General features: G+C 41.3%; 1 protein-coding gene across 2 annotated transcripts in view; it reads left to right on the forward strand.

Annotated features, from left to right (window-relative positions):
• The first annotated feature begins 13,667 nt into the window (after positions 1 to 13,667).
• LOC117367468 (proton channel OTOP2-like) overlaps positions 13,668 to 25,978 on the forward strand; it is a 71,933-nt gene continuing 59,622 nt past the window's right edge. The window contains exon 1 of one of the 2 annotated variants that reach the window (XM_033960023.1): positions 13,668 to 13,981. Coding sequence is in view for 1 of the 2 variants with exons in the window: in XM_033960022.1 (XP_033815913.1) it covers positions 13,972 to 13,981 (10 nt within the window). In the remaining variant the exon portion in view is untranslated. The remainder of the gene's footprint in view (positions 13,982 to 25,978) is intronic. The other variant, XM_033960022.1, reaches the window with a different exon arrangement.

The raw sequence follows: 25,978 nt of genomic DNA on the forward strand, positions 1-25,978 counted from the left end.
TATTCTTTTTGGTTTTATTATTTCAAATGAGATAGTTGTGATTTTGTAGTGAATGTAGAGATCCTGAATGCTGTATGTTTGATATTTGTGTAGTACCTGGCTATTTGTGTGGATTTGAATTTAATTACTCACCTTAAACCCATTCTCAAAGAACATAAGAATTGCCGCTACTGGGTCAGACCAGTGGTCCATCGTGCCCAGCAGTCTGCTCACGCGTGGGCCCTCTAGTCAAAGATCAGCGCCCTAACTGAGACTAGCCTTACCTGTGTATGTTCTGGTTCAGCAGGAACTTGTCCAACTTTGTCTTGAATCCCTGGAGGGTGTTTTCCCCTATAACAGCCTCCGGAAGAGCGTTCCAGTTTTCTACCACTCTCTGGGTGAAGAAAAACTTCCTTACGTTTGTATGGAATCTATCCCCTTTTAACTTTAGAGAGTGCCCTCTTGTTCTCTCTACCTTGGAGAGGTGAACAACCTGTCCTTATCTACTAAGTCTATTCCCTTCATTATCTTGAATGTGTCAATCATGTCCCCTCTCAGTCTCCTCTTTTCAAGGGAGAAGAGGCCCAGGTTCTCTAATCTTTCACTGTACGGCAACTCCTCCAGCCTCTTAACCATTTTAGTCGCTCTTCTCTGGACCCTTTCGAGTAGTACCATGTCCTTCTTCATGTACGGTGACCAGTGCTGGACACAGTATTCCAGGTGAGGGCGTATGTTTGTACGGAAACTATCCCCTTTTAACTTTAGAGAGCGCCCTCTCGTTCTCTCTACCTTGGAGAGGGTGAACAACCTGTCTTTATCTACTATGTTTCGATCATGTCCCCTCTCAGTCTCCTCTTTTCAAGGGAGAAGAGGCCCAGTTTCTCTAATCTCTCACTGTACGGCAACTCCTCCAGTCCCTTAATCATTTTAGTCGCTCTTCTCTGGACCCTCTCGAGTAGGAAGCGGGGTTGGCCCATCCACTAGGTAAAGCCAGGTGGTCACCTTAAGGCAGCAGCTTCTTGGTGGGGAGGGGGGTGAAAAGCAAAGACCAGCTGCAGTCAACACAAAATGACGGGCTCCCACAGCTAGACAACTCAAAGAACCATAAGTGCATATTTTTATCTGCAAGACTGTCAGGTAATATTACTTGGATAAACAACTTTTGGGAACTGCCCTCATTTTTTTTGCGTGCGTGTGTGATACACATATTCCTAACAAGTTATACATCAGGGGTGGGATTAGTAGATTAGAGAATTGAAGGTTAATTGAGAGAGGGGGAAAAATGAAAAGATGAAGGTTAACCTAAGATACCTAATGCCCTTGCAACAGCTCTGAATGCAAGTTGTAATTTGGGTGCAGCGTGTGACGAGAAATCGCACTTAAAGTGAGAAAATATGTTGTGAATAACTTAAACATAGAAACAGGGAAAATGAAGGCAGATAACAAGGATATGGCCTATTCCTTCTGCCCACCCATACCATTTACTATCCTTCCCCCCCTCACCTCCTCTCTTAGTGATTCTATGTATTTGGCCCAAGTTGTAGCTGCTTTGATATTTGAAAAGGTGGGATAACAAAATCTTAATAAACTTGAAAAACTTGATATTCATGTGCAGTGGGTGTTTTCCTGTCCCCGGAGAGGAAGAGGCGGTCGGAGCAGACCGTGAGTGATTTTCTTCAACCGCTGGCGCTCGAGCTGCCCTCTACTGCCTCCCCTGCCTTTTGATAGGCTTTTTGAAATTTGCGGGGGTTCCTGGAACGGAACCCCTGTGAATTTTGGAGGAGCACTGTATAACACATATAGGCCTGGATTCACTAACCTGCCCGATCGGGCCCAATCCGGGTCCGAACCGGGCAGGTCCGATGAATTCAGGAACGAAAAATATGCATGGGGGCGACCGGAGGAATGCCCCCATCTGCCTTCATGGATCGCTCATCAGAGATGCAATGATTTTTTTTTTTTAACTTAAAACTTTTTAGTTGTTTTTTAGCCCTGTGAGCCTGTGGTTTTACATTAAAATGTTAATAAAAATGATTGAACTTAAAAAAAAACCATGGGCTCGCTGGGCGGGGAAGGGCAGGTAAGCTTCGGGGAACGGCAAGAGAACGGCAATGCGGCAGGAGAGCTTCAGGGAATGGCAGGAGAACGGTGATGTGGCAGGAGAATTTCGGGGAAGGTCAGAAGAATGGCGATGCGGCAGGATAGATTCGAGGCAGAGCAGGGACAGCATTCGGGGCGAGCAGGCAGGAGAGATTGTAGGGCTGGTCCCCAGCAGTCGCTTCTTCAGGTAATCGGCCAGCCCAGTTGGATTGGAAATTTGGTGTTGTGAATCGCGTTGCATGCGTTTCACCTCATTTGCATGCATGGATTCGAAGCGGATCACAGGAGAGGTAAGTGAATCAGGCCGGATGGAAATTTGATAGTAAAGGGGTCACAAACCAATCGGTACACGATCGGTTTGCTTATGAATCTAGGCCATAGAGCAGGAAAAGCAGAGTTGGGGCATTCTGAGGTTGAGGTTGCAAATCCATATTAATTTAAACATATAGGTGCCAGTATTTAACTCCCATTCCCATTATCCTATTCCCATAGCACTTAAATGCAAACACTAGTTGCAGAATCTACAAATTGTGCAGAATGCTACCGCAAGGTTGATCACGAGACTCTCTTAAGTTTGAACAAACAAAGTGGAACACTAGGAAGTCCAAAGCACATTGAATAAAATAGTCCATGTAATAACAAGTTGTTCTCTGGGAGAACAATTCAGGTCAAAGCAGTCACTTTCTCACAGTTCCAAGCAGTCTTATTTCTCTCAGCATGGCCGTGTTTTGGCTGGTGAGCCTTCATCAGCAGAAGGAAAACACGCCTTGCAAACTCACTGGTCGAGATGATATACCTGATGCTTAGAACACGGTTCTAAATGAGCTGTAGCCAGTAAAGCAAACACACACCAACCCCCTCTTTTACTAAGGTGCGCTATGCTTTTTAGCGTGCGGTAAATATCGCGCGTTAAACGCTAACACGTGCATGTTATCCTATGGATGCGTTAGCGGTTAGCGCACATGTTGATTTAGTGTGCGCTAAAACGATTGGTGCACCTTTGTAAAAGGAGCCCCAAAATGCCAAGAGCTTTGATAAACCCACTGTCAGCATGAACTAAGGGCACAGAGCCAAAAATACTGGGTCACACTTCACTTATTACTGGTTCACAATCATATACTCAAGCACTTTTCTCTATCTGCCCAGGTGGGTTCACAATCTATCTAATGTACCTGGGGCAACGGAGGATTGAGTGACTTGCCCAGGGTCGCAAGGAGCAGCGTGGGATTTGAACCCCCAGCCTCAGGGTGCTGAGGCTGTAGCTCTAAGCACTATACCATTTTGACAGAGAAGGGATACAACACTGATTTACACACACAAAAAAAAAGGCTTAGAAAAGGATAACAGTGATAGTTTGTGATAGTGTATGACTCAGGCTAGGCTAAAGCTTTTTTTTAAATGGTAAAAATAGCAAGTCCTTGTTGAATTTTCAAAGTGAACACAGGACCATGGAGAGCCTCTGAACTCTCCTAGATACCCAGAAAAGAGTCTCTGCTCCCAGAAGCTCTTAGGCAGATTAAAAGTGGTCCTAAGTGTGGCCAAGTCCCGAAAGGGAGATCAAGACATAACCTCATCTACTTGGTTCTTCACGATCTCTTATAGTCCTTGTCCTATCTGTAAGTCTGAAAATGTAGAGAATGACACGGTGACAAAATTCATCACCATTCCCGTCCCCGCAGATAACCGCGGGAAATAATCCCATATCATTTTCAAGTGTCTATTTCAAGCTCAGTCCTTCTATACCAGCATTCTTCAAAGCAAAGCTTGCGGGTCAGTGGTTGTGGCCATTCATACTCTGATTCTTCCCTCTCTCCTTAAAGAATGACATGAAGATGGTTTCCCGCGGTTATCCGTGGGGACGGGAACGGTGCTGAATTTTGTCACCGTGTCATTCTCTGATGCTTATGAGGCCATACAGCATTCTTTCGCTACTCTGGCACAGGTTTTTGAACATGTTGCATGGTTCTGGGTTGTGGCCCAGCATGTGGCATTCATCTAGATTTCGCCACTCCTGCTTTTTCATCAGAAAGAATGAAGAGAATTAAAAGATGTCGAATATGTTTTTTGGGATCCTATCCAATTACAACAATTTTTAGTTGCTCGAGAACAGAAATACGTTTAATTTCCTTCAATGTTTCATCACTAAGAAACGTGAGGAGAAATTTATCCCTATTATAATAAGGAACGACGCATGGTTCACGTAAGTGAACTGTGAATTAATTCCTTTATCTTTTCCTATACTTTTCTGTTGTAAATTGTATCATGTCTCCCCTTTTAGTGGGCTTAAAAAGGAATTATGCATGATTGATTATGTATTTTGTTTGGAGATCCCTTTTTTTCCTTTGTATTATTGGATAATGTATTATTCAAATTATAATTAAAAAAACTTATTGAACATAAAAAAGAATGAATGAAGAGGGAGCCGAAACAAAATCAGGTGCTTCTTTCTTGCCAGAAAGGGGAAAACCCAGTAATTGTAAAGGAACTCCAGCTTCCCACTAGCCAGCCCCCTCACCCCTATGTGTTACCCCTTGTGGGAACAGACTGCACTGCAGAGAGAAAAACTACAACCAAGGAGACTTTGGCCATGATTGAGGACACATTGCCATCTACTGGTAACAAAAAAATAATACAAAGGCCAATGAGTGCAAGTGCTAAATCAGTGTGTCTCAAACTGTGCCCCAAAGAGATTCCGTGTGTGCCACGAGAGATTCCAGAATTTTACTTTATTTTTTCAAAATTCCATTCATAAGAACACTAAAATAGATGACATGTACACTGCATATGTAAGAGTCTGTCAATGTAATGAGCGTCTGTGTGCGTAAGGATACAACTGTCTAGATAAGCATCATTCTTTGACGCGATTAGTTCTTGAAAACTAACAGCCAGTATTTTTATTTTTTTTATGCTGTAGTTATCCTATCTTGAGCAACAAAGCAATCAAGACTTTGTTACTGTTTGGATCTTCTTATCTTTGCGAACTTGGATTTTCAGCTCTGACAGAAAGTAAATCGAGAACAGATGATGGATGATGAAATGCGCATTTGCTTGTCAACTATTGAGTCACGTTTTGAGTTTATTTGCACTCAAAAACAAGCACATCCATCACATTGATTAGCAATTCTATTCTATCTACTTTAGTTTCACCATTTTTACAATTACTCATGCATAGCTTGAAGAACTTTAAATAAATAACTCTCAAATTGTATTTTTTGTTGGTTTTCCAATTTTCTAATTTCAGTTATAATGTGCCACAAAAACCTTTGCTCCGTTCAGTGTACCGGAGAAAAAAAAAAAAAAAAAAAAAGTTTGAGATGCACTGGGCTAAAGCTTCTGTATTCAGAGGCCACTTTTGTTTCAATGGGAAAAATTATGGTTTAAAGAATATACAAAATTGCTAATGTGACAACAGGAACTTTGGGGCTCAGGGTTCCAGGAGGAATATGTACATAAGAACATAAGCAGTGCCTCTGCTGGTCAGACCAGAAGTCCATCGTGCCCAGCAGTCCGCTCACGTGGCGGCCCATCAGGTCCAGGACCTGTATAGTAATCCTCTATCTATATCCTTCTATCCCCTTTTCCTTCAGGAAGTTATCTAATCCCTTCTTAAACCCCAATACCATACACTGTCCTATTACACCCTCTGGAAACGCATTCCAGGTGTCCACCACCCTTTGGATGAAGAAGAATTTCCTAGCCTTGGTTCTGAATCTGTCCCCCTCTTAATTTTTCCGAATGCACAAGAAAGCTGTTAGCCCTTTATATTATTCTAAGAGTTTTTTTAAATATAAAATATCTAACCCATTATTAAAGTAGATTTGGGAAAATCCACTAATTATTCTTAGGGGCAGTAGCATCATCACTCTACCTTCTGGGTTCCTATCAGCTAGTTGTGACCTGGATTGACCACTGCTGGGAACAGGATATTGAGCTTGATGGACCTTTGAGATGACCCACTATGGCAAATCTGATGTTCTTACCTAAAATGCTCTTTACAGAACTGTGATTCATGCTGGTACCAATCTCTCCTGGTGATCCAAGGAAGAAGGATCACATACAGAATTTTTAGATAAATTGTGAGCCCACCAGAACAGACAGGGAAAAATGTTCGAGCCTGAATAAATTCATGTAAACCGTTCTGAGCTCTCTTGGGAGAACAGTATAGAAAATTGAATGAATGAATAAATAAATTTTATTGAAGAAGGACCCAGAGAACCATAGCATCAGCCTAGTTCAGCCACACAGCTATTAACCAGGGTCCAGGAAGGGGGAAAAAAGTGTTTTTCTTTCTATATTTTCTGCCTGCTTAAAGGCTGTGTGGCTTAACTAGACTGGGTCCTTCTTTAATAAAATTTTGTATCAAGTTTCAAGTTTATTAGTTTTTAATATCCCGATCATAAAACAAATATCTGACCGGTTAACAATAATAAAAAAATTTAAAATAGGAAAATAAGAACTAGTTAATAGTGTATTAGAAATATTGGAGAAAACATATTAAACATATACAGACAGACATGACCGTGAGGATGAATGGGAAGGAAGGGAAAAGTTACATAATATTAGAAGAAATGATATAGTGGGAAGGGAAAGAACATGAAGGATAATTTTGCATGATATTATGATATGCGCTAAAGTGAAGGGTTAGTATTGGGAGAGTGTTGAAAATTAAATAGATGAAGTAAAGATTAGGATTTATCAAAGGCATCTTGAAATAGAAAAGTTTTAAGATTAGTTTTAAATTTTTGTAAATGAATCCTTCAGTTGTTCCTTCGTCCTTGGATCACCTTTGCTGTCTTTGATCCTTTTGCTGGTTCTTCAGGAGGCCTTTCTCCTGTTTCCTTGGTCTGTATATAATTTTAAAACACATTTGCTATCATAAATCATTAATACTTGCTCCCAGACATCAGGAAATGCCCTGCGTGCACAAAGAAATGGCATCATTTGATGTGAATCCCCAGAAAAAAAATAATGCCTGCCAGGTTTGCAGATATCCATGGGAATGCCACAGAAGCAATGAAAAATTGGACCTGTAGAGTCGGTTAAAGGCTCCAGAAGGCAATAGCTTGGCTTCTCTACAGCCAGTGAATCTCATGATACCAGGGCACCCTGTAAGTCACCGCTGCCCCAGGGTCAAACTCACCTCATAAAAGTCGTTTGTTTCACAGCTCAGGAATTATGAGAGCAAATAGCTGCAGTTGTCTTGAGATGTCATTTGGGCAGGACACTTTGGGAGGTTCCACTGCATCTGACCTGAGTAATCCTGCAAAACGGTTGCAGCGGCCGGATTTCATGACTGCTAAAGCCCTTTCATGACTTTGGAGCCCTTTTACTAAACCGTGTTTATTTATTTATCTTAAAATTTTCTGTACCGTTTAAACCTAAACGGTTTACATAATTTAACATACATAATTCTGTAAAACAGGTAAAATCAAAGAAGCATTGACAAATAATCCTCAGAAAATCAACAGTGAAAAAGATGAAAGCCAGAAAAAGGCTTATACAGAGAAATTTTTCAGCAATCAGCAGTCATGAGGGATCAATATCTAGAAAAAAGCAATTTACAAATAACTGCGTTTTAAGTAATTTCCTGAAATTGCCCCTTTCACAACATTTTCGTAATTGACTCACAAGTGAGTACCACAATTTAACCCCTGCACAACAGAAGGTCAGTGTACTGGTCCTCGACATATTTGGGATTGACATTTGCTTTTAATAAAGCTGAGGTTTCAGAGCGCAGAGATCTATTTGGTAATTAGTCATCTTGCTCTTAAATAAATCAGGTATGGTGCCATACAAGAATTGATGGCAAATCATTACTGCTCTATACTGAATTCCGAAAACAACTGGCAGCCAATGTAATTGTTGGAGGTAGTATGGCGGAGCAGACCGCCTCAGGCACTTTTTTGGCGGGGGCGCTGTATAAACGTTTTTTATATACCGCAAAACCTCACTTTTGCTGCACGGCTTTATAAAAGGGGGGGAGGGAGAAAGTTAGGAGCCTAACTTTTGGCGCCCTCTAGAGCAGCAGTTCCCAACCCTGTCCTGGAGGACCACCAGCCAGTCGGGTTTTTGGGATCACCCTAATGAATATGCATGAGAGAGATAATGGAGGTGACAGGCATACAAATCTGCTCCATGCATAGTCATCCCGAAAACTTGACTGGCTGGTGGTCCTCCAGGACAGGATTGGGAACCACTGCTTTAGAGAATCTAGCTCTGGGTGCTACCTGGCTAGGTGCCTGCACTGAATATATGGGTCTAATTTAGCCAGCGGCCAGTGTTTAAACAAACACTAACTGCCATCGGCTGAGTATTTCTGTCTTTGTGTCTTACTGCTGTTCTCTCCACACACACACACCTCCTCACCCCCCATTATATTCTTATAGAGTCAGGTTGAATAAGTGTTTGTGCTTGGGCAAGCATTTCCACCTTCTTCCCCTTAGTTTCTGGCAATGTCATTTTTGAAGCATGGTTTGTGTGTCTTCAGCTTCTTTCTGAAAGGTACTGGCATCCATAGCATGACTCTGATAATCCAGAAAGGGATAATGAGGCTTATGCATGTTTAATAACGCCAACAATGCATTCTGCAGTTTTAAACTGGGTTGTTCCCCTCTGACTCATTAGGTGCACTCATTAACGGCTTAATCGGGTTGCTCATTTCAAAGTTTTGTGATTTTAAAAAAAGTTTGTCAGGCCCTTCGCTGCAAGTTATTTTTGGCCTCAACCTAGATGAAAGAACTGGAGTCTGGAGCTATTGTCGTCTGCAGTTCTGGTTCCAAACAGCCATGGGGACAATATTACATAGTCCTGCGTGCAAGGGTCAAAAGTGGCAAAGCAAGGCTAATGAGTCATCGAACCAATAGCATGGGATGCTTTAATGGAAACTCACCTGGGGAGGCTTGGCACCACCAAGAACCAAGGCCAACACAGCAAACAAGCAACAGTCTAGCAGATGTCGCCGCTTGGGACCCGAAGAAGGAATTCTACAGTCCATTCTTGTTATTTGTGTGTTTCCAATGCACGATATCACGTATCCCCATTCGTGCCACTCTATTTGCATATTAACAGACCTGCTCTATAAAAACCCTTTTCTTTGCTTTCATTTTCACTTTGTGTCTTACATTCGCTTTCGTATATGGTCCCCCAAGTGTCCAGAGTGTAACATAACATAACATAAAACACACTTGTATACCGCAAATACCATTAAGTTCTATGTGGTTTACAAAGAATAAACATCCTATATCTAACTTACAAAAATTTCTTAAAAAGATACGTCTAAGGCACGTCAAAATTGCTGGTACGAAGTTGGAGATTTTGAATATGTGAGTTAAATCCCTAGTTCATGAGGCCAAAGATAGCAAACGATCCTGAAATTTCTTATATTTACAACCTTTTACATAAGGGGATGAGAATAATGAATGAGATGTTCTGGGATGATTAGAATTTGTAATGATAAAAGATTCCAGAAGATACTCAGAAATTGAACCTGTTGGTGCCTTGTAACAAATACAGCCGAGCTTAAATTTAACCCGAGCCTCAACTGGAAGCCAGTGCAATCGGCGCTAGAAATCAGTGACATGATCATACTTCTTCAAATTAAAAATCAATCTGACCGCCGCATTCTGAATCATGCGCAGTCTCCGAAGATTCTTCTGAGTACCAGCAAGATACACAATATTACAAAAATCCAACTGACTTAAGGACCAGTGATTGAACCAACAATTGAAAGGAGTTAAGATCAAAATATGCTCTAATAGTTATTACTTTCCATAAAGTATGGAAACCCTTTCGGACCAGCGAGTCAACCTGATTTTTCATAGTAAGGGTACGATCCAAAATTACACCAAGGGCTACATTTACAAAGCCGCGCTAAGGCCTTAACGCGTGGAATAGCGTGCGCTAAATTGCCCCATGTGCAAGCCGCTACTGTCTCCTTTTGAGCAGGCGGTATATTTTTGGCTAGCGCACGCTATAGTGCGTGCTAATCCGGTGCGTGCACTAAAACCGCTAGCGCGGCTTTGTAAAAGGAGCCCCAAGTATCTTTATGGTTGATTGGATGCTATAGATTTTATCATTTAGGACAATAGATGTAACGTCTTCATTTAAATTTGGTGACGCAAAGAAAAATGTAGTTTTTTCTGTATTAATTTTCAATTTAAATTCTAACATCCAAAATTCAATTATCTGTAAAATCTCAACCACATTTTGATTGATTTGAGAGAAAGAGGTATGTACAGGAATTAAAAGAGTGATGTCATCTGCATAACTAAATAGTTTAATTTTAAACTGGGATAATCTGTTGCCTTAAGAGGCCAAATAGATATTAAAAAGCAATGGCGACAGAGGAGACCCCTGGGGTATTCCATAAGGGTTACTCCAACTGTTTGAAAGGTCATTGTTGAGATTTACTTGATAAGTTCTAAATTTAAGAAAACCCTCAAACCATTTTAAAACTTGGCCATGTATGCCTATAGCATCCAGACGTTCCAACAGTTTATCATGGTCCACAAGATTGAACGCACTACTCAGGTCCAACTGCAAAACCATAGCACTAACTGAAAAGACTATATAAATTATCCACTAGTGATGCCAAAACTGTCTCTAAATCCTGACTGTGATCCAAGCAGAATGGAGAAATGTTCCAAATAATTCAACAGTTAGTGGTTTACTAAACCTTCCATAATTTTTTTATAAAAAATGGAATTGATGAAATAGGCTTATAATTAGCCACCAACGATATAGATCCCTTAGGATCCTTAAGAATTGGAGTTACGATGATATGAGCTCCAGATGGAGGAAAGATGCCAGTATCGAGCAGATGAATTATCCAGATAAACAGATGTAATTGAAACTGTATAGGCGCTAGTTTCATCACTGCCGGGAAGCATTAGCAAAAGTACCCCTCTCTAGACTGACATGACAAGAGTCAGTTAGTGAAGGTAAACCAATGAGCATGATGATCGTAGATTATCAGTTTTCTTACTAAAATATCTTGCTAGCTCTACAAAGTGAGGGGGGATTACTTGAGCTGATTGTGAGAGGGAATTAATTTCAAAGATGTTGGTAACAATTTTAAAGAGTTCTTTAGTATTAGTGCCAATAATACTGATTTTAGAAGCATAAAATGTCTTATGTTTTACTTTAATTAGTTGTTTATAGGAATAGACCTCTTTCCTCCAGAGAACTCGGTCATTTTGATTCCCTGATTTTAATTAACTCATTCCAATTTCTTTACTTTACAGCACTGTCCCATGCAGGAAGCTAACCCTATTTTCTCAATAGGATCCACTGTTCACTTTCTGTGATTTTGAGGTGCTGGAACCTAACCTCTATTTTCCCATAGCCTCGATGTCTCGTTATTCACAATTTTGCAGTTTGCAAACATTTTCGGGAACTGTACTACTGCAAATAACGAGAATGGACTGTTCTGACATCATACTAAAGTTGGATATTTTCAAGGTGGCTTTGTAGTGCTGAGAGGTGGTGGTCTATACATTGAGGAGACACAATTAACCAAAAATGTGAAATATTACTACTAAGGATGGCTAATGGTCTTTCCATGATAGAAGTTGTTCCACTAACATGAAGTGAGCACAAACCTGTTCTTTGTGTTCCCAAGATTGATATTGTTTGTGGTCTGACTTCCTACTTTTATTTCTGCTCAGAATATGGAAAACAGAGCAGAATATTATGTGAGGTTTTATATTCTGCAGTAATTCCACGTCAAAATTGTATCAAGACATCTGTAACTTGAAATACCAAAATTTATCCCATCCAATCCACTAGCAAGATACTAAGGGCTCCTTTTACGAAGGTGCGCTAGCGTTTTTAGCGCACGCAGAGGATCAGCATGCGCTAGCCGAAAAATTACTGCCTGCTTAAAAGGAGGCAGTAGCAGCTAGCGGGCGCTACAACCGCTAGCGCGCCTTTGTAAAAGGAGCCCTAGGAGTAATTTTGGATCAAAATTTGACTAGGAAGAATCAAATTGATGCCCTGGTCCAAAGGGCTTAATTGTGTCCCATCAGAGCTTATTTTGATGTCATCTTTTAGACTTTTAGGGCTCCTTTTACTAAGCTGCGTTAGGGCATTAAAGCGTGGAATAGCACGCACTGAATCGCCCCGCGCGGGCGCTAAACCTTAATGCCAGCATTGAGCTGGCATTAGTTCTAGCTGTGTAGCGCGTGGTAATATCCTGCGTGCGCTAAAAACACTAGCGCACCTTAGAAAATGAGCCCTTAGTGCCAGCCCCGGTTCCAAGTCAGCTCGGCTATTGTAATATTGTCTATCTGGCTAGTGCTCAAAAAAAAATCTTTATAGACTTTGCATTATTCAGAACGTAGCGGTTGGACTGATCTTCAATTTGAATAAGTTTGATCGTGTTACACTTTTCTACTGGCCACTGCACTTGTTGCCGGTAGAAAGATGTAACCTGCCGGTTGAAGCCCTTGTGAAGCTGAAGTTGGGTCGTTTTGGTTTTACGGTGCTAACAGGTCTTGTACCTAATTATCTCATGGACTCATTTACATTTGTAAGGTCAAAACATTTTAGACACTCGCATGCTTTATTCACTTTTCCATCTGCCAAAGGCTGTTGTAAATTTAAAAGATATCATCAACGTCTTCTATCCTACCAAGCGGTGAGGATTTGATTTGTTTAATCATGATCTCTACCACTTATCAACAATTTAGGTGGCATCTAAAAACATATCTGTTTATTAGATCCTTTGGGTAACTGATGCATTCCGTCTATTGTAACCGCTTTCTTCTTTTGTAAACCACACAGAACCTAACAGTATTGTAGTATACTCTTCTCCCTCCGTATTTGCTGTGATAGGGGATTGACAGAACCCCAAATACAGGAAAACCGCAAATAACTTTTTCATATGTTATTCTCTGTTTTCTATTAAAAACCATTGTGAATATGGTGAAACCGCAAATAACATGGTGGGAGTCCTGGCCTGTTCCTGAAAGAGAGGCAAAACACGGTGAAGAAAGTGCTGGGAATCGGCGATTTTCTCTGTAAACGCTTGGAATCAGCTATTTCTCTAAGCAAGCTGATGTAATTGGGGGGGAAGGAGCCAGCAAGCTAATAGCTGTGAATAATCAAAACCGCGATTGCTGAAACCGCAAATACAGAGGGAGAAATATAAAAGTGAGTTGTTCTGTTCTGTTCTGTTAATTCTAATACAACCATATACTGTATGAGTGACAAGCAGTGGTAGTAATAATTGAAATCTTTCTTTCCACTACTTTCAGGATGTCAACATAGCACAGGGTTCCAGCAACATCAAAAAACAAACACTGCTTGCATTTAGAAATTTGCTACAGCAACTGACAGGTTTAGTTTAAAAATTAATATGCGGTAAATAAAGTCAGATACTAAGAAATCTGCACTTGTAAAGGAGAAGGGCAGAAGAAATTCCAGTGTTAATTTTAGAATGGTTTCTGTAAAGAGAAGAGGGCTAAAATGAGCGCTAAGCTATATAACACATGTCAACCCTCAGTTTACATAACTCAGCTACATCTCCAGATGGAATGTGCCATGCCTCTAAATTTGCTCTCTCTGGCCTGGTTTGGTCAGTCCTTATAAAAAGCTTGCACAGGGCACAGGTCAAAAGCTTTGCTATGAAGAAAAAGAAAAAAAAAAAAGGAGTACAGCGCTATTTTGAAAAATAAAATTCTTGAAGAGAACATATGATGAGAAGAAAATTGCTTTCCTGGAATAAAATCCTTTGGTTTAATAATTGCTCTCCCTCAGCAGAGCAGACCTAGCTTTGCACTGCATTGACCTGGTATCTGTATAAGACCAAAGCTGGAAGGCCCAAGAGAGGCCTTTCCAAACTGTCCTTTTTTGTTCTTCACATCCGAGATCCTCGTTCCTGAAGAATCTGCAATGGAAACAGGTGAAGTATCAGCCACGCATGCTGTAGAACTGCTCTAAAAATAAAAGACGAAGATACTGCCTGCTGACTGCACTCACACGGAGAAGCTAATTTCTTCCAGTTGTGTCTTTTTTTGCTTGGTTAGATTTGGACACCAATTTTCCTTTTGGCCCCCAGATTAGGGGAAAGAGATGAATTCTATCTTTATTTATATTTGATGTGTGTTTTTTCATATATTGTTTTTCACACATAGCACTTTTTGTTGTGCACATTAGTTATTCACACGGAGAGAGCCCGGGGATGTTTCGCAGTTAACACCTTTTGAGTGTAAACCCGCGGCAGCTTGTCCCTGGACGTTCCAGGGGTTGCTGTGTGACTGAGGGTTCTCCCGTTAAAAATTAAAGTCTAATACACAGTTGGCTAGTTCGAGCAATTAGTAGTTCTCATCTCTTTCCCTTAATCATTTTTCCTTCTTGGGGTGAGGGAGGGTTTTAGATTTTTGTGTACTTACACCTCCACTCTTTACAGGGTTCTATTTTTTGTTCTGTAGAACTGCTCTAGACAGAGGTGGAGAGTATGCACACATAGAAGTGATGTTTGAGCACATTTTGGTATGTTATAACAGCCTCTCAGGGGCAAAGGCAAGCCAGCTTTTTATTATTTAGCTTGTGTTTCTAAAGCTTAGCATGATGTACAAGTGTCAGCCGAGTGCCAGGAATCACCCCTCCCTGGCCACAAATCATTTAGGATTACAAATATGGATGTAAGAAGTAGAAAGCCATTACTGATCTCAAATATATTCAAATGGGCTCATTTTGGTATTTCATGGTCACTCAGGGATCATTCAGAAGTTAAGACAGGCTGGAAAATCTGAGTGACCATTAGATACTAGAACTCTAAGGGCTCCTTTTACTAAATTGCGCTAGAAGGGTTTAGCGCAGGCAGGTGAGGTAAATGCTCTGATGTTCATCGGATTCTTTGAGTGTCAGAGCATTTACCTTGTCAGCCTGCGCTAAAATCCTCTAGCGCCGTTTAATAAAAGCCAGCATAAATGATCGACCAGAACCAAAAATGCCAGTGATGTGCACAAAGCACAGATTTTGGGGCCATTTGGGCTTTTCTCCCGAGTTCTGAGCTATGCCAGTTTGTTTCATACATTCACTTTAATAAAAAGTTTTAATGTGTAACACTAATAGATGTACATCCCTAAGAAAAACCAAGTTTTCTTGTAAAACGGTAACTGAATACAGCTACAGTTGTAGGATGAGGAGCTAAGGTCAATGGACCGAAGAATGAAGCAATTTTGTTCATACTGCACATTTTTCAAAAAGGGCAGGATGGTGGCAATTACTCCTGAAAGCAAGTAAAACTGTTCTATAGCAAATATTGTCAGAGGTATCTAAGAGATGTTAATTCTATGTTAGAAACAGTTTTGATTTTGGAATCATTGCTCTAGGTAATCAAAAAACACGGCAGATCCTAATGGATGACCTCCTTAGCTAGTGACTAATTCTCATAAGTTTAATAGCGAAATCAGCTTGATTACGTTTTTTAGGTTCAAACAATTTTTATTGATGCAAACAGCGAAAGCAATACAAAGGCACACAAAGGGTCATAGACAACATGACATCAAACATGTACAGAATAAAAACAACAACAGCCAACCCCCCCCCTACTCAACTCAGGGCAAGCGAGGCCAGAGGTGACGTAAGAGCACTCTGGGGCCCTGGACTCTGATGAGCCCCGAAGAAGGCACATCCCCCCTCCCCCCACCAATGAACAGACCTGTATCTAAATGCCAGAATCTTTTAAAACACCCCCCCCCACTTCCCCTCCCCCAATCCCCTTCCATCCCCGAGCTTGACAGTTCTTTGAAGGATCTCTATTTTTTTTTTCTTCTTTGCTAATGATACTTTCTCATCTTATTCAAGGGGAGGCCCCACACTACCCTCAACAAAAAAAAGTAATTTTGCTCATAACAGATTTTCAAGAAACCAGAGTGCTAAGGGTAAGGAAAGGAGAAACCAGTCCAAAGGAATGCAGCAAAGGCCAAAGATGTTGCACTAAGGCTGCAACAACCGTTACTGAGCGTACAAAGATTTTCAGGAAAGGCAGGAGCCTTGAGAAATGAACGCCCAGCATCTGACAGAACAGCTGCCAACAGCAAATGCTGCTGGACTAAAAGGCAGCTTCTTACCTTTGCCTTCTCGCTGGGTTCTATAACTAGGCCATTGGATGAATTGTTGAGCTCCCTCGAGACAACGCCTGATCCTCATTTCCATAGTTGTAGGAGGATGAAATCTCTTGGGATAATTGTAAAGATTAAGTTAATTTATTTCCATGGCTCTTTTGATAAATATATTGTACAAGATTTTGATAATCACAGAGTGAATTAGTCAACAAGAAAGCATTCCCCACAGCAATAATGTTTTAGATTTGAAGAACAAATGCTGATTACTGTAAAATGAATTATACTGGACTTATATTTAAAATGACAATTGTGTGGTAACAGAATACTCCCTCAGTCAAACAATCTATGTAGAGAAGGACTTTGAATACAAAGGCCATGTTGTTAGATCTTTCCCATTGGAGTAGGTGTATTATTTATTTCTCCTAGGACAAGCAGGATGAGTCAGCCACATATGGGTAAAGGGTGTTATAAATATCGACAGACTATCCTGCTGTCCACGGAGAACCTACGTTACAGGTAAGTAACTACACTTTACCTGGATTTAGCTCAAGGTGAGTTACATTAGAAACATGACAGCAGATAAAGGTCAAATGGCCCATCTAGTCTGCCCATTATGGTACAGCAGGCATTTCCTTCAAGTCTCTGTTTTTTATCTGAGACAAAGGAGGGTTAAGCGAGTTGTCCAACATCACAAGATGCCTGAGATTTGAACCAGGTTACCCTGGCACTCAGGATGCTGTTCTAACCACTAGGTTACGCCTCCACTACCAAAGCATGCCAGCATTGGCTGCTGAATTGCAAAAACATAGACAATGTTAATGAGATATAAATGAAGCGGGATTCCACAGTAGACGCATACAAGTGGACAGTATCACAAGGACTTCACTATATCTACCCAAGATGTAGTAAAGTTTTCCGCATTAATAGTCTCTGATGATTCCCTTAATTGGAAGTCCAAATCCTAGTGTTAAATACCACAAGATTACTGCTAGGGGGTCATGGTGGTCATTTCGGAACCAAGAGTAGGAGTGAATAGGCACGGATCCTGATCTCAAATTTTTAAGCTGTAACATTTATGATTTTTGTACATCGCCTAGAAGCCTTATATCAAATTTTAAATGAACCTGACACCAGAGCAAGTATGGAGATCACGAGTGTGATGTAAGGGATTCTTCCAGGGAGGGCCTCAAGAATCAGTGCTGTCAGGGGGTGGGATTTTGAGTCTGGGAGTGGGGTGGCAGAATTGAACGTGTTGCGGGGGGAAGGAAAATTTGAGTCTGATAGATGTGAGCAAAGGGGATTAGGGAGGCGGGTTGACCTCAGTGTTGGCACTTGTGCCTTTGATCAGACTCTTTTGCATGTCTGCGAGCAAAAGAACCAACTTTTCAAAATTATTGGGGGTGCTAAACCTGATGAAAATGATATCTCCCTGGACAAAGCCAAGAAATGTATTCAATATTGGGGTGCTCAAGCACCCACAGAGCTGACTTCTATGCTTGAGGGTAGGTGTAAAAACCTCTTTCAAAGTCGGGGAAAAATCTCTTCCATAAAAGATACATTCACAGGGTGACATACTCGTAATAATAGGCACTTTCTAACAACTTTCTTTAATTTATTTATACAACTTTTAGACAGCATCTTCCTGGTTTTAAAAAAACAAAAACCATTATTCAATAAAAGAAAGAGTTAGAATGACACACATCTCTTCTTTCCACCCCCAAACCCTATAACTCCCACCCATCATGAGCAAAGATTGAAACATTATCTTTTTTCTGCCAACAGAAGCAGAGGAGGGTTTAGCGGTGCAGTAACACGGCTTTGGAGAGAGGTTAGAGAAGCAGCAAAAGATTGTAAGGAGACAATTATTATTTCTCACTTCTTGGATTGTGGGGCTCTTCTATTAAGCTGCGCTAAAAAGTGACCAGCGGTATCCCTAGCCTGATGCCATTTTTAGTGTGGCGGTAAAAATGGTTCCATTTTCCATTATTTCTATTCATGGTTTGGCTCTAACTTCAGAGAACCACAGTGAAGCTGACCATAGAATACAAGATGACTCTTGCTATAGGATTCACGAAGCTTTTGTAATATCAAAAAGATGCAACACAGGCCTATGTTTCGGCTGAATAGCCTTCATCGGGAGTCTTAACAATCCTGAAGCATATCAGTCAAACGAAGAGCCCAAAATCAATCACTCTTGTCAGGTCTCGCAAAACAACCAACCAAATGCATACCTTCCAAAAACATAGAAACATAGTAACACGATGGCAGAGAAAGGCCAAATGGCTCATCCAGTCTGCCCATCCACAGTAACCATTATCTCCTCCTCTCCCTATTGGCTAAGGCTCTTAACACTTACATTGTGATGTCATAGAACTTTATGGTTATAGAAACATACAAGGGTCATTTCATAAATAATGCACCCTATTATTTTTTTTTTAATTTACATGTTTTATTTTTTTTTCCAAGTATTTATTTACAGTCCTTTAATATAGTCTCCCTGCTTTGCAATGACCAAGTCCCAACGTCCAGGAAGCTTCATTATTCCATCTAAGACACCATTTTTGTTCATTTGCCAAATGGCTCGGGTACTGGCGGAAGAAAGCTCTTCCAGAGATGCAAAACGATGTCCACACATAGGTTGTTTCAACTTTGGAAAAAGGTTGAAGTCTGGTGGACTCATGTCTAGACTGTACGGAGCATGAGGTAACACCTCCCAGCCGTATTCGCGTAGCTTTTCAATGACAAATGGAGACGTCCATCTTCCCCACGACCCAAAAAATTTCGATGAGCTCAAAAGATTTTTGCTTATGATCATGAAGGCATCATCATCACAAGTGTCACAGTGTATTATCATGATTTTTTGCAGAAAAATGCACAAAACCTGACCTCAGTTGCTCTTGGCTGGGCCACTCATTCTTCACGACAACGCTCACCTGCACATAGGGAATGCCATCATTGAAAAATCACACAAATACGGCTGGGAGATGTTACCTCATGCTCCCTACAGTCCAGACATGAGTCCACCAGACTTTCCAAAGTTGAAACAACCTATGCGTGGACATCGTTTTGCATATCTGGAAGAACTTTCTTCCGTCGATACCCGAGCCATTTGGCAACTGAACAAAAATGGTATCTTGGATGGAATAATGAAGTTTCCCAGACGTTGGGACTCGGTCATTGCAAAGCAGGGAGACTATATTGAAGGATTGTAAAGAAATAGTTGAAAAAAAAATAAAACCTGTAAAAAAAAAAAAAAAAAATAGTCTGCATTATTTATGAAATGACCCTCATAGATCAAACCAAAAATACAAGGGTATAGTCATATAAATCGGACAAAGACTCAAAAAGAGAATGTACTGTATAATAGTTTTAGCAGAAGAACCACATTCGTATCATACCATCAAGAAAAAATAAAGCAGACAGAAAAAGAATAATAGTTTGTTTTTTTTAAGTTCAATCATCTTTATTAACATTTTAACATATACAACAATCAGGTAACAATGACCAGTAACCAAAAAGAGAAAGAAAAACAGAGAAAAACAGACCTCATACACGGGCAGCTGGGACTACACAGTACCCTAAGCCACCTGTATCATCACTGGTCTGAAAAAGACTCCGTACATTTATATTATCTCAGTATTTCATTTCATTCATTAGAATTAATTAAATTTGTATTTTTCAAAATTCAATTTCTGTCATCATTGTCCTTGAATGAAAAACAGGGTAAATCTGCCCCAAAAAACAATTAGCAATGAGCAACAAACTTTCAGTTCTTATTAAATGAAGTGAAAAAGCGTATCAAACTTATCTTGAAGTCACTTCTCTTAGAAGATGAGTAGTCTCTTCATCTAATCTTTCCAGCGGCTTCTTCCCGACAGAAAGCACTTCTGTTTCGCCTTAACAAGGCTACATCAGGGGAAACAAAACTTTTCACTATATAATGATGTGCAAACACTTTCACGCAACAAAGTAACCGGGCTGGCACACCCCAAAATGGCCGCAGGGCTGAGAGACGCCATTCTTGTATAAAGCAGGTTCCGGGAATGTAGGCCAGTAAGAACCCTGGCCTATATTTCTGGCATCTACTTTACACTTGGCCGCGATTCTGCAACCGCCACCAGTGCATGATTGACATGGGGCCAGCGCCAGGTTTGGAGGCACCAGCCAGTACCAGCACCAGTTGCAGAATCCAACCCTAAGGGCACAAACGCTAATGCGCGGCTAACTGGTTAGCACTAAGCCTGATCTCTGCTCCCGGCACTATAACCTCAGCAATACAAAATAAATTCTATAGCACATCGTAAATTCTATTTTTTAGCACCACGGTAGTGCTTTTTTACCCTGCAGTAAGCATGTGTTAGCACTTACCACAGCTTAGTAAAAGGGCTCCTATGTTGCTACTGTATGCCAAATTTCATCTTTCTATGTCATATAGCTCTCCAGGGAATGACAAACCTATGCCGTTCATTAAAAGTCTCCTAAAGGCTTTGCCTTCAAAACTCAGACTAACAAAATTATTTAACAATTCTAAATATATGTTCTAGATACTCAGCTAATAAACCAGCAGTTATCTCCGTGAGAAAATTATGTCACCGCTTTGCCTTGTGCTACTTTTATCAGTCCAGTGCAAGGTGATTCCCCTGATGCAGCTAAAAAAACACAGCTCAGATTCAAGGAGACTCTGCTGGCTTCAAGGCCTTTGAAAGAACCAGCAAAAGAAAAAGATTTGGGGACAAGCACAAGCCTCCTGCAAATCTAAAATGTCATTGTCATCATTAACTTATCCTGATACTTTTGCAACTAAAGAGCTCAAAGCATGGTGCAAGAGGTTAAAAATTTACAGATAGGCGTGCATACATGTGATAATGCACCAGGATTGAAGACAAAACAGAAACAGAAGGTTAGAGTATTGAAGCATCAGAGAATGTTCCTGCTGCATATCTTGAGACTGGGGAGAGCAGTTCAGGAAGTGGGCTTGGATTCTGACATTAGTCTGAAATGTTGTCACAAGGAGCTATGTTTTTTGCAGTTGTTTTTTTAAAACTGCAAGGTAGGCTGGACTTTGTAGTAATAATGTTCCCAAGTTCTCTCCTGTATATTCTGCAAGGATCCATCCTGACATCAACACTATTCCAGTGGCCTAGCCATGGGTGGGCAGGAGCCCAACCAAATTTGAAGTACCTTTCCTGTGGCCAGCGAGAATCTCCAACAGTATCTGCTGCCAGCCCTGGCCCTGCCTTCTGCCCTCCTCTCCCCCGACTACCGAAGTGGGAGAACATTTTGGCTGCCTTGGGAGGAGGTCTTTAGCTGGTGAGGATTAGGGGACCCCTACCAGCTCAGGTATTTATATTTTGCTTTAAGTGGGGGAGATGCTGAGGGAAGGTAGAGTGAGGGCTAAGACCCACCCAAAATTAGCCATCTGGCTATGTCACTGTTTCTAGGTGTCCAATAGCATCTAAACTTGATATCAATATTTTTATGAGGAAAACTCCAGAATTTCTGACTAAAAATGTAATAAATTCAAATACATCCGTTATACTCCTCACTTTAAACAGTTAATATAGAAACATAGAAATAGACGGCAGATAAGGGCCACGGCCCATCCAGTCTGCCCACCCTAATCACCCTCCCCTACTTTTGTCTTGTGAATAGATCCCATGTGTCAATCCCATTTGGCCTTAAAATCAGGCATGCTGCTGGCCTCAATCACCTCCAATGGAAGACTATTCCAGCGATCAACCAGATCCTCAGCGACACCACCTTAGACTCGAAAAACTCTAAGGATGCACGTGTCTATTCGTCACTGGATCATTGCTTTTCATAATCTTACTATAAATTAATGTATTATGTACTTAAAGAGTACTTAGCTGTATGGTCTTTCTCGTAGGGATAACTAGGCCAACAATGTTTCACCTTCTGGTTTTTTCAAGGCTTACATCCCTAATTGCTTAACGTCAACTCTATAGACCACAGCGTCCATCAAACTATGCCCTAGTACTTTTTCAATCCACAGTTCTCAACAGGATCCGGCTATAAGATCCAACCTCTACATTAAGGGCTCCTTTTACAAAGGCGCGCTAGCGGTTTAACGCGTGTAATGCCGCGCGCTAAACCACCGGCCGCGCCAGCCGCTACCGCCTCCTCTTGAGCAGGCGGTAGTTTTTAGGCCAGTGCGGGGGTTAGCGCGTGATGAAAAGTCACGCGTGTTAACCCCGCTAGCGAGGCATAATAAAAGGAGCCCTAAATTTCATCTGCCATTTGGATGCCCAGATGCCTAAGTTATTCCTACACTGACTGACAATTCACCTGTAATTTAACAACTGTGGATAATTCTGTGCCATCCACAAATCTGATCAATTCACTCATTATTTTTACATTTCCAGATCATTTATAAATATAGAAACATAGAAACTGACGGCAGAAAAGGGCCACGGCCCATCTAGTCTGCCCACCCTAATGGCCCACCCCCTAACTACCTCCATGAAGAGATCCCACATGCCAAATAGAAACATAGAACATGACGGCAGAAAAGGGCCACGGCCCATCTAGTCTGCCCACCCTAATGGCCCACCCCCTAACTACCTCCATGAAGAGATCCCACATGCCAATCCCATCTTTTCTTAAAATCTGGCACGCTGCTGGCCTCAATTACCTGTAGTGGAAAACTATTCCAGCGATCAACCACCCTTTCGGTGAAGAAATATTTTCTGGTGTCACCATGAAATTTCCCACCCCTGAGTTTCAACGGATGCCCTCTTGTAGCCGTGGGACCTTAAGAAAAAAAGATATCTTCTTCCACCTCGATACGGCCCGTGACATATTTGAACGTCTCGATCATGTCTCCCCTCTCTCTGCGTTCCTCGAGTGAGTATAGCTGCAACTTATCCAGCTGTTCCTCATACAGGAGATCCTTGAGTCCTGAGACCATCCAGGTGGCCATTCGCTGAACCGACTCAACTCTCAGCACATCTTTGTGGTAATGTAACCTCCAGAATTGTACACAGTATTCCAGATGGGGTCTCACCATTGATCTGTACAATGGCAGATGGTTCTAGAACCCACTTCGATCCAAATTTTAATTCACTCATTAATCATCTCACATAGACTATTGTAACTTTCTTTACCACGGCATAATTCAAAAACAAACCCGTAGATTACAACTAATCCAAAATACTGCGATCAAACTTATCTATAAGGCCAAAAAATATGATCATGTTACCCCGCTTCTTCGAGAGTTACATTGGCTACCAGAACAACATATAAAATCCTTCTTCTAACCTTTAAAATTAAGATCTTCCACCTCCCTGCTTTCCTAGACAAATATCTCATTCCACATACCCCTCCTAGGGTCCTTAGATCTACGAATCAGAACTTACTGACAGTACCCTCAATCAATTCCATTTTTTCTGTAGTCGCACCATCGCTCTGGAATGCAATGCCACTTTATCTCCGCAGTGAAAATTCCCTAAATAAATTTAAAACAAATCTTAAAACATTTCTCTTTAAAGATGCCTATTAATAAGGGAAATTTTTTTTTTAAATGCTTTTAAGCAGTAACATCCCCCTCTTCCTCTTGTTACTTCCTATCCCTCTACCCCTCCTTTTTATTTTTATTTACATATTGTAATTAAAACTTCCCTATCTCCTAGCACCTTTTGTTTCTAACAAGTCTTAATCTGTCTTAGTCCTAGTTTTACCCCCCTCCCTTTTATTTTTATTTTAACTAAATCTTAAATTTTATTAGATTTTTTCTAATTTTTAATATTGTAAATCATCCAGAAACATGTAATGGTCGGTATATCAAGCCATAAATAAACTTGAAACACTAAGGGCTCCTTTTACAAAGGTGCATTAGGGCCTTAACGCGCAAAATAGCGCACGCTAAATTGCCCCCGCGCTGGACCTTAATGCCAGCATTGAGCTGGCGTTAGTTCTAGAAGTCTAGCGTGGGTTTAGTGCAAGCTAAAATGCTGCATGTGCTAAAAACGCTAGCGCACCTTAGCAAAAGGAGCCCTAAATTAACTTATAAACACTAAAGAAATGAATAAGAAGATGCACCTAAGAAAAGGGGAACTGGTGAGGAGTGCTGCCACACTGATCTAATGGTCTCGGGACTCAAGGATCTCCCGTACGAGGAACGGCTGGATAAGTTGCAGCTGTACTCACTCGAGGAACACAGAGAGAGGGGTGACATGATCGAGACGTTCAAGTATCTCACGGGCCGCATCGAGGTGGAAGAAGATATCTTCTTTTTCAAGGGTCCCGCGGCAACAAGGGGGCATCCGTGGAAAATCAGGGGCGGGAAACTGCACGGGGACACCAGGAAATTCTTTTTCACTGAAAGGGTGGTTGATCGCTGGACTAGTCTTCCACTTCAGGTGATTGAGGCCAGCAGCGTGCCTGATTTTAAGGCCAAATGGGATCGACACGTGGGATCTATTCACAGAGAAAGGTAGGGGAGGGTCATTGGGGTGGGCAGACTAGATGGGCCGTGGCCCTTAGCTGCCGTCTATTTCTACGTTTCTATGTACTTGATCGGGGGGAGGGGGGGTATTCTGAGGAGCCCCGGGGTGTTTAAAAGAATGTTTATGACAGCTTGATTTTTATCAGTGCTAATTTAATTGTTTCCTAGCACTAAGCAGCAGTTCCTGAGCAAGGGTTGCAGGTACATTTCACTGTGAGGTTAAGTGTTAGTTTTACAATCTGCAGTGAGCAGCCTGCAGAAGGTTGCCTCTGTAATTGCTACTTGAAGTGTACAGCCTGTAGAGGGCTGCTTTCCAGATGTGAAATACGAACCCTAGCCTTTGACTTCCAGCACCTTCTGGAACTCAAGGTTCATAACAGATCTCTGAATGGGGGTTGCATTGTAAATCATGCATGACATCATCTGAGTTTCTAAAAGATTCTGTCTTGGGCTGCTTTCCTGATGTGAAATATGAACCCTAAGGCAGCTGGTTGTTTAGCCTTTGACTTCCAGCACCTTCTGGAACTCAAGGTTCATAACAGATCTCTGAATGGGGGTTGCATTGTAAATCATGCGTGACATTATCAGAGTTTATAAAAGATCCTGTCTTAGGCGGGAGTTTGTCTTTTGGCCAATCTCCACCACCAGATCTGGATTCCCATTTACAAAGGAGTCTAAATAATTGGAGAACTAAATACCAACAACATTCCATGCTACCGATCCAGGGCAAGCAGTGGCTTCCCCCATGTCTTTCTCAATAACTTTTCCTCCAGGAACTTGTCCAAACCTTTCTTTAAACCAGCTACGCTATCCGCTCTCACCAGAACCTCTGGCAATGCGTTTCAGAGCTTAACTATTCTCTGAGTGAAAAAATATTTCCTCCTATTGGTTTTAAAAGTATTTCCCTGTAACTTCATCGAGCGTAGGGTTACCATATGGCTCCAGAAAAAGGAGGACGGGTTGAGACATCTGGGTTTTACTTCCGTTGCTTTCAACAGAAATAAAACCTGGATGTCTCAACCCGTCCTCCTTTTTCTGGAGCCATATGGTAACCCAAATCGAGCGACTCCTAGTCTTTGTAATTTTTGACGGAGTGAAAAATCGATCCACTTGTGCCCATTCTATTCCACTCGGGATTTTGTAGACTTCAATCATATCTCCCTTCAGCCATCTCTTTTCCAAGCTGAGCACATGTACTTACAGTAAAAGGAAAACGGGCAGGGCACGAGGAAATAGTAGGCAGGAAGGTGTGCTGAGATTTCTTCCTATTGGCTGGACCATTTGGTTTACTTCTCTAAAGTTTCCCTCTCGTGAAAGCAGTGATCAAGATCAGTGCACTGAAGCTCCTCTGACGAGTGAGAAA

This window comes from Geotrypetes seraphini, chromosome 10 (genome assembly GCF_902459505.1).
Source record: "Geotrypetes seraphini chromosome 10, aGeoSer1.1, whole genome shotgun sequence".
Classification (NCBI taxonomy): Eukaryota; Metazoa; Chordata; class Amphibia; order Gymnophiona; family Dermophiidae; genus Geotrypetes; species Geotrypetes seraphini.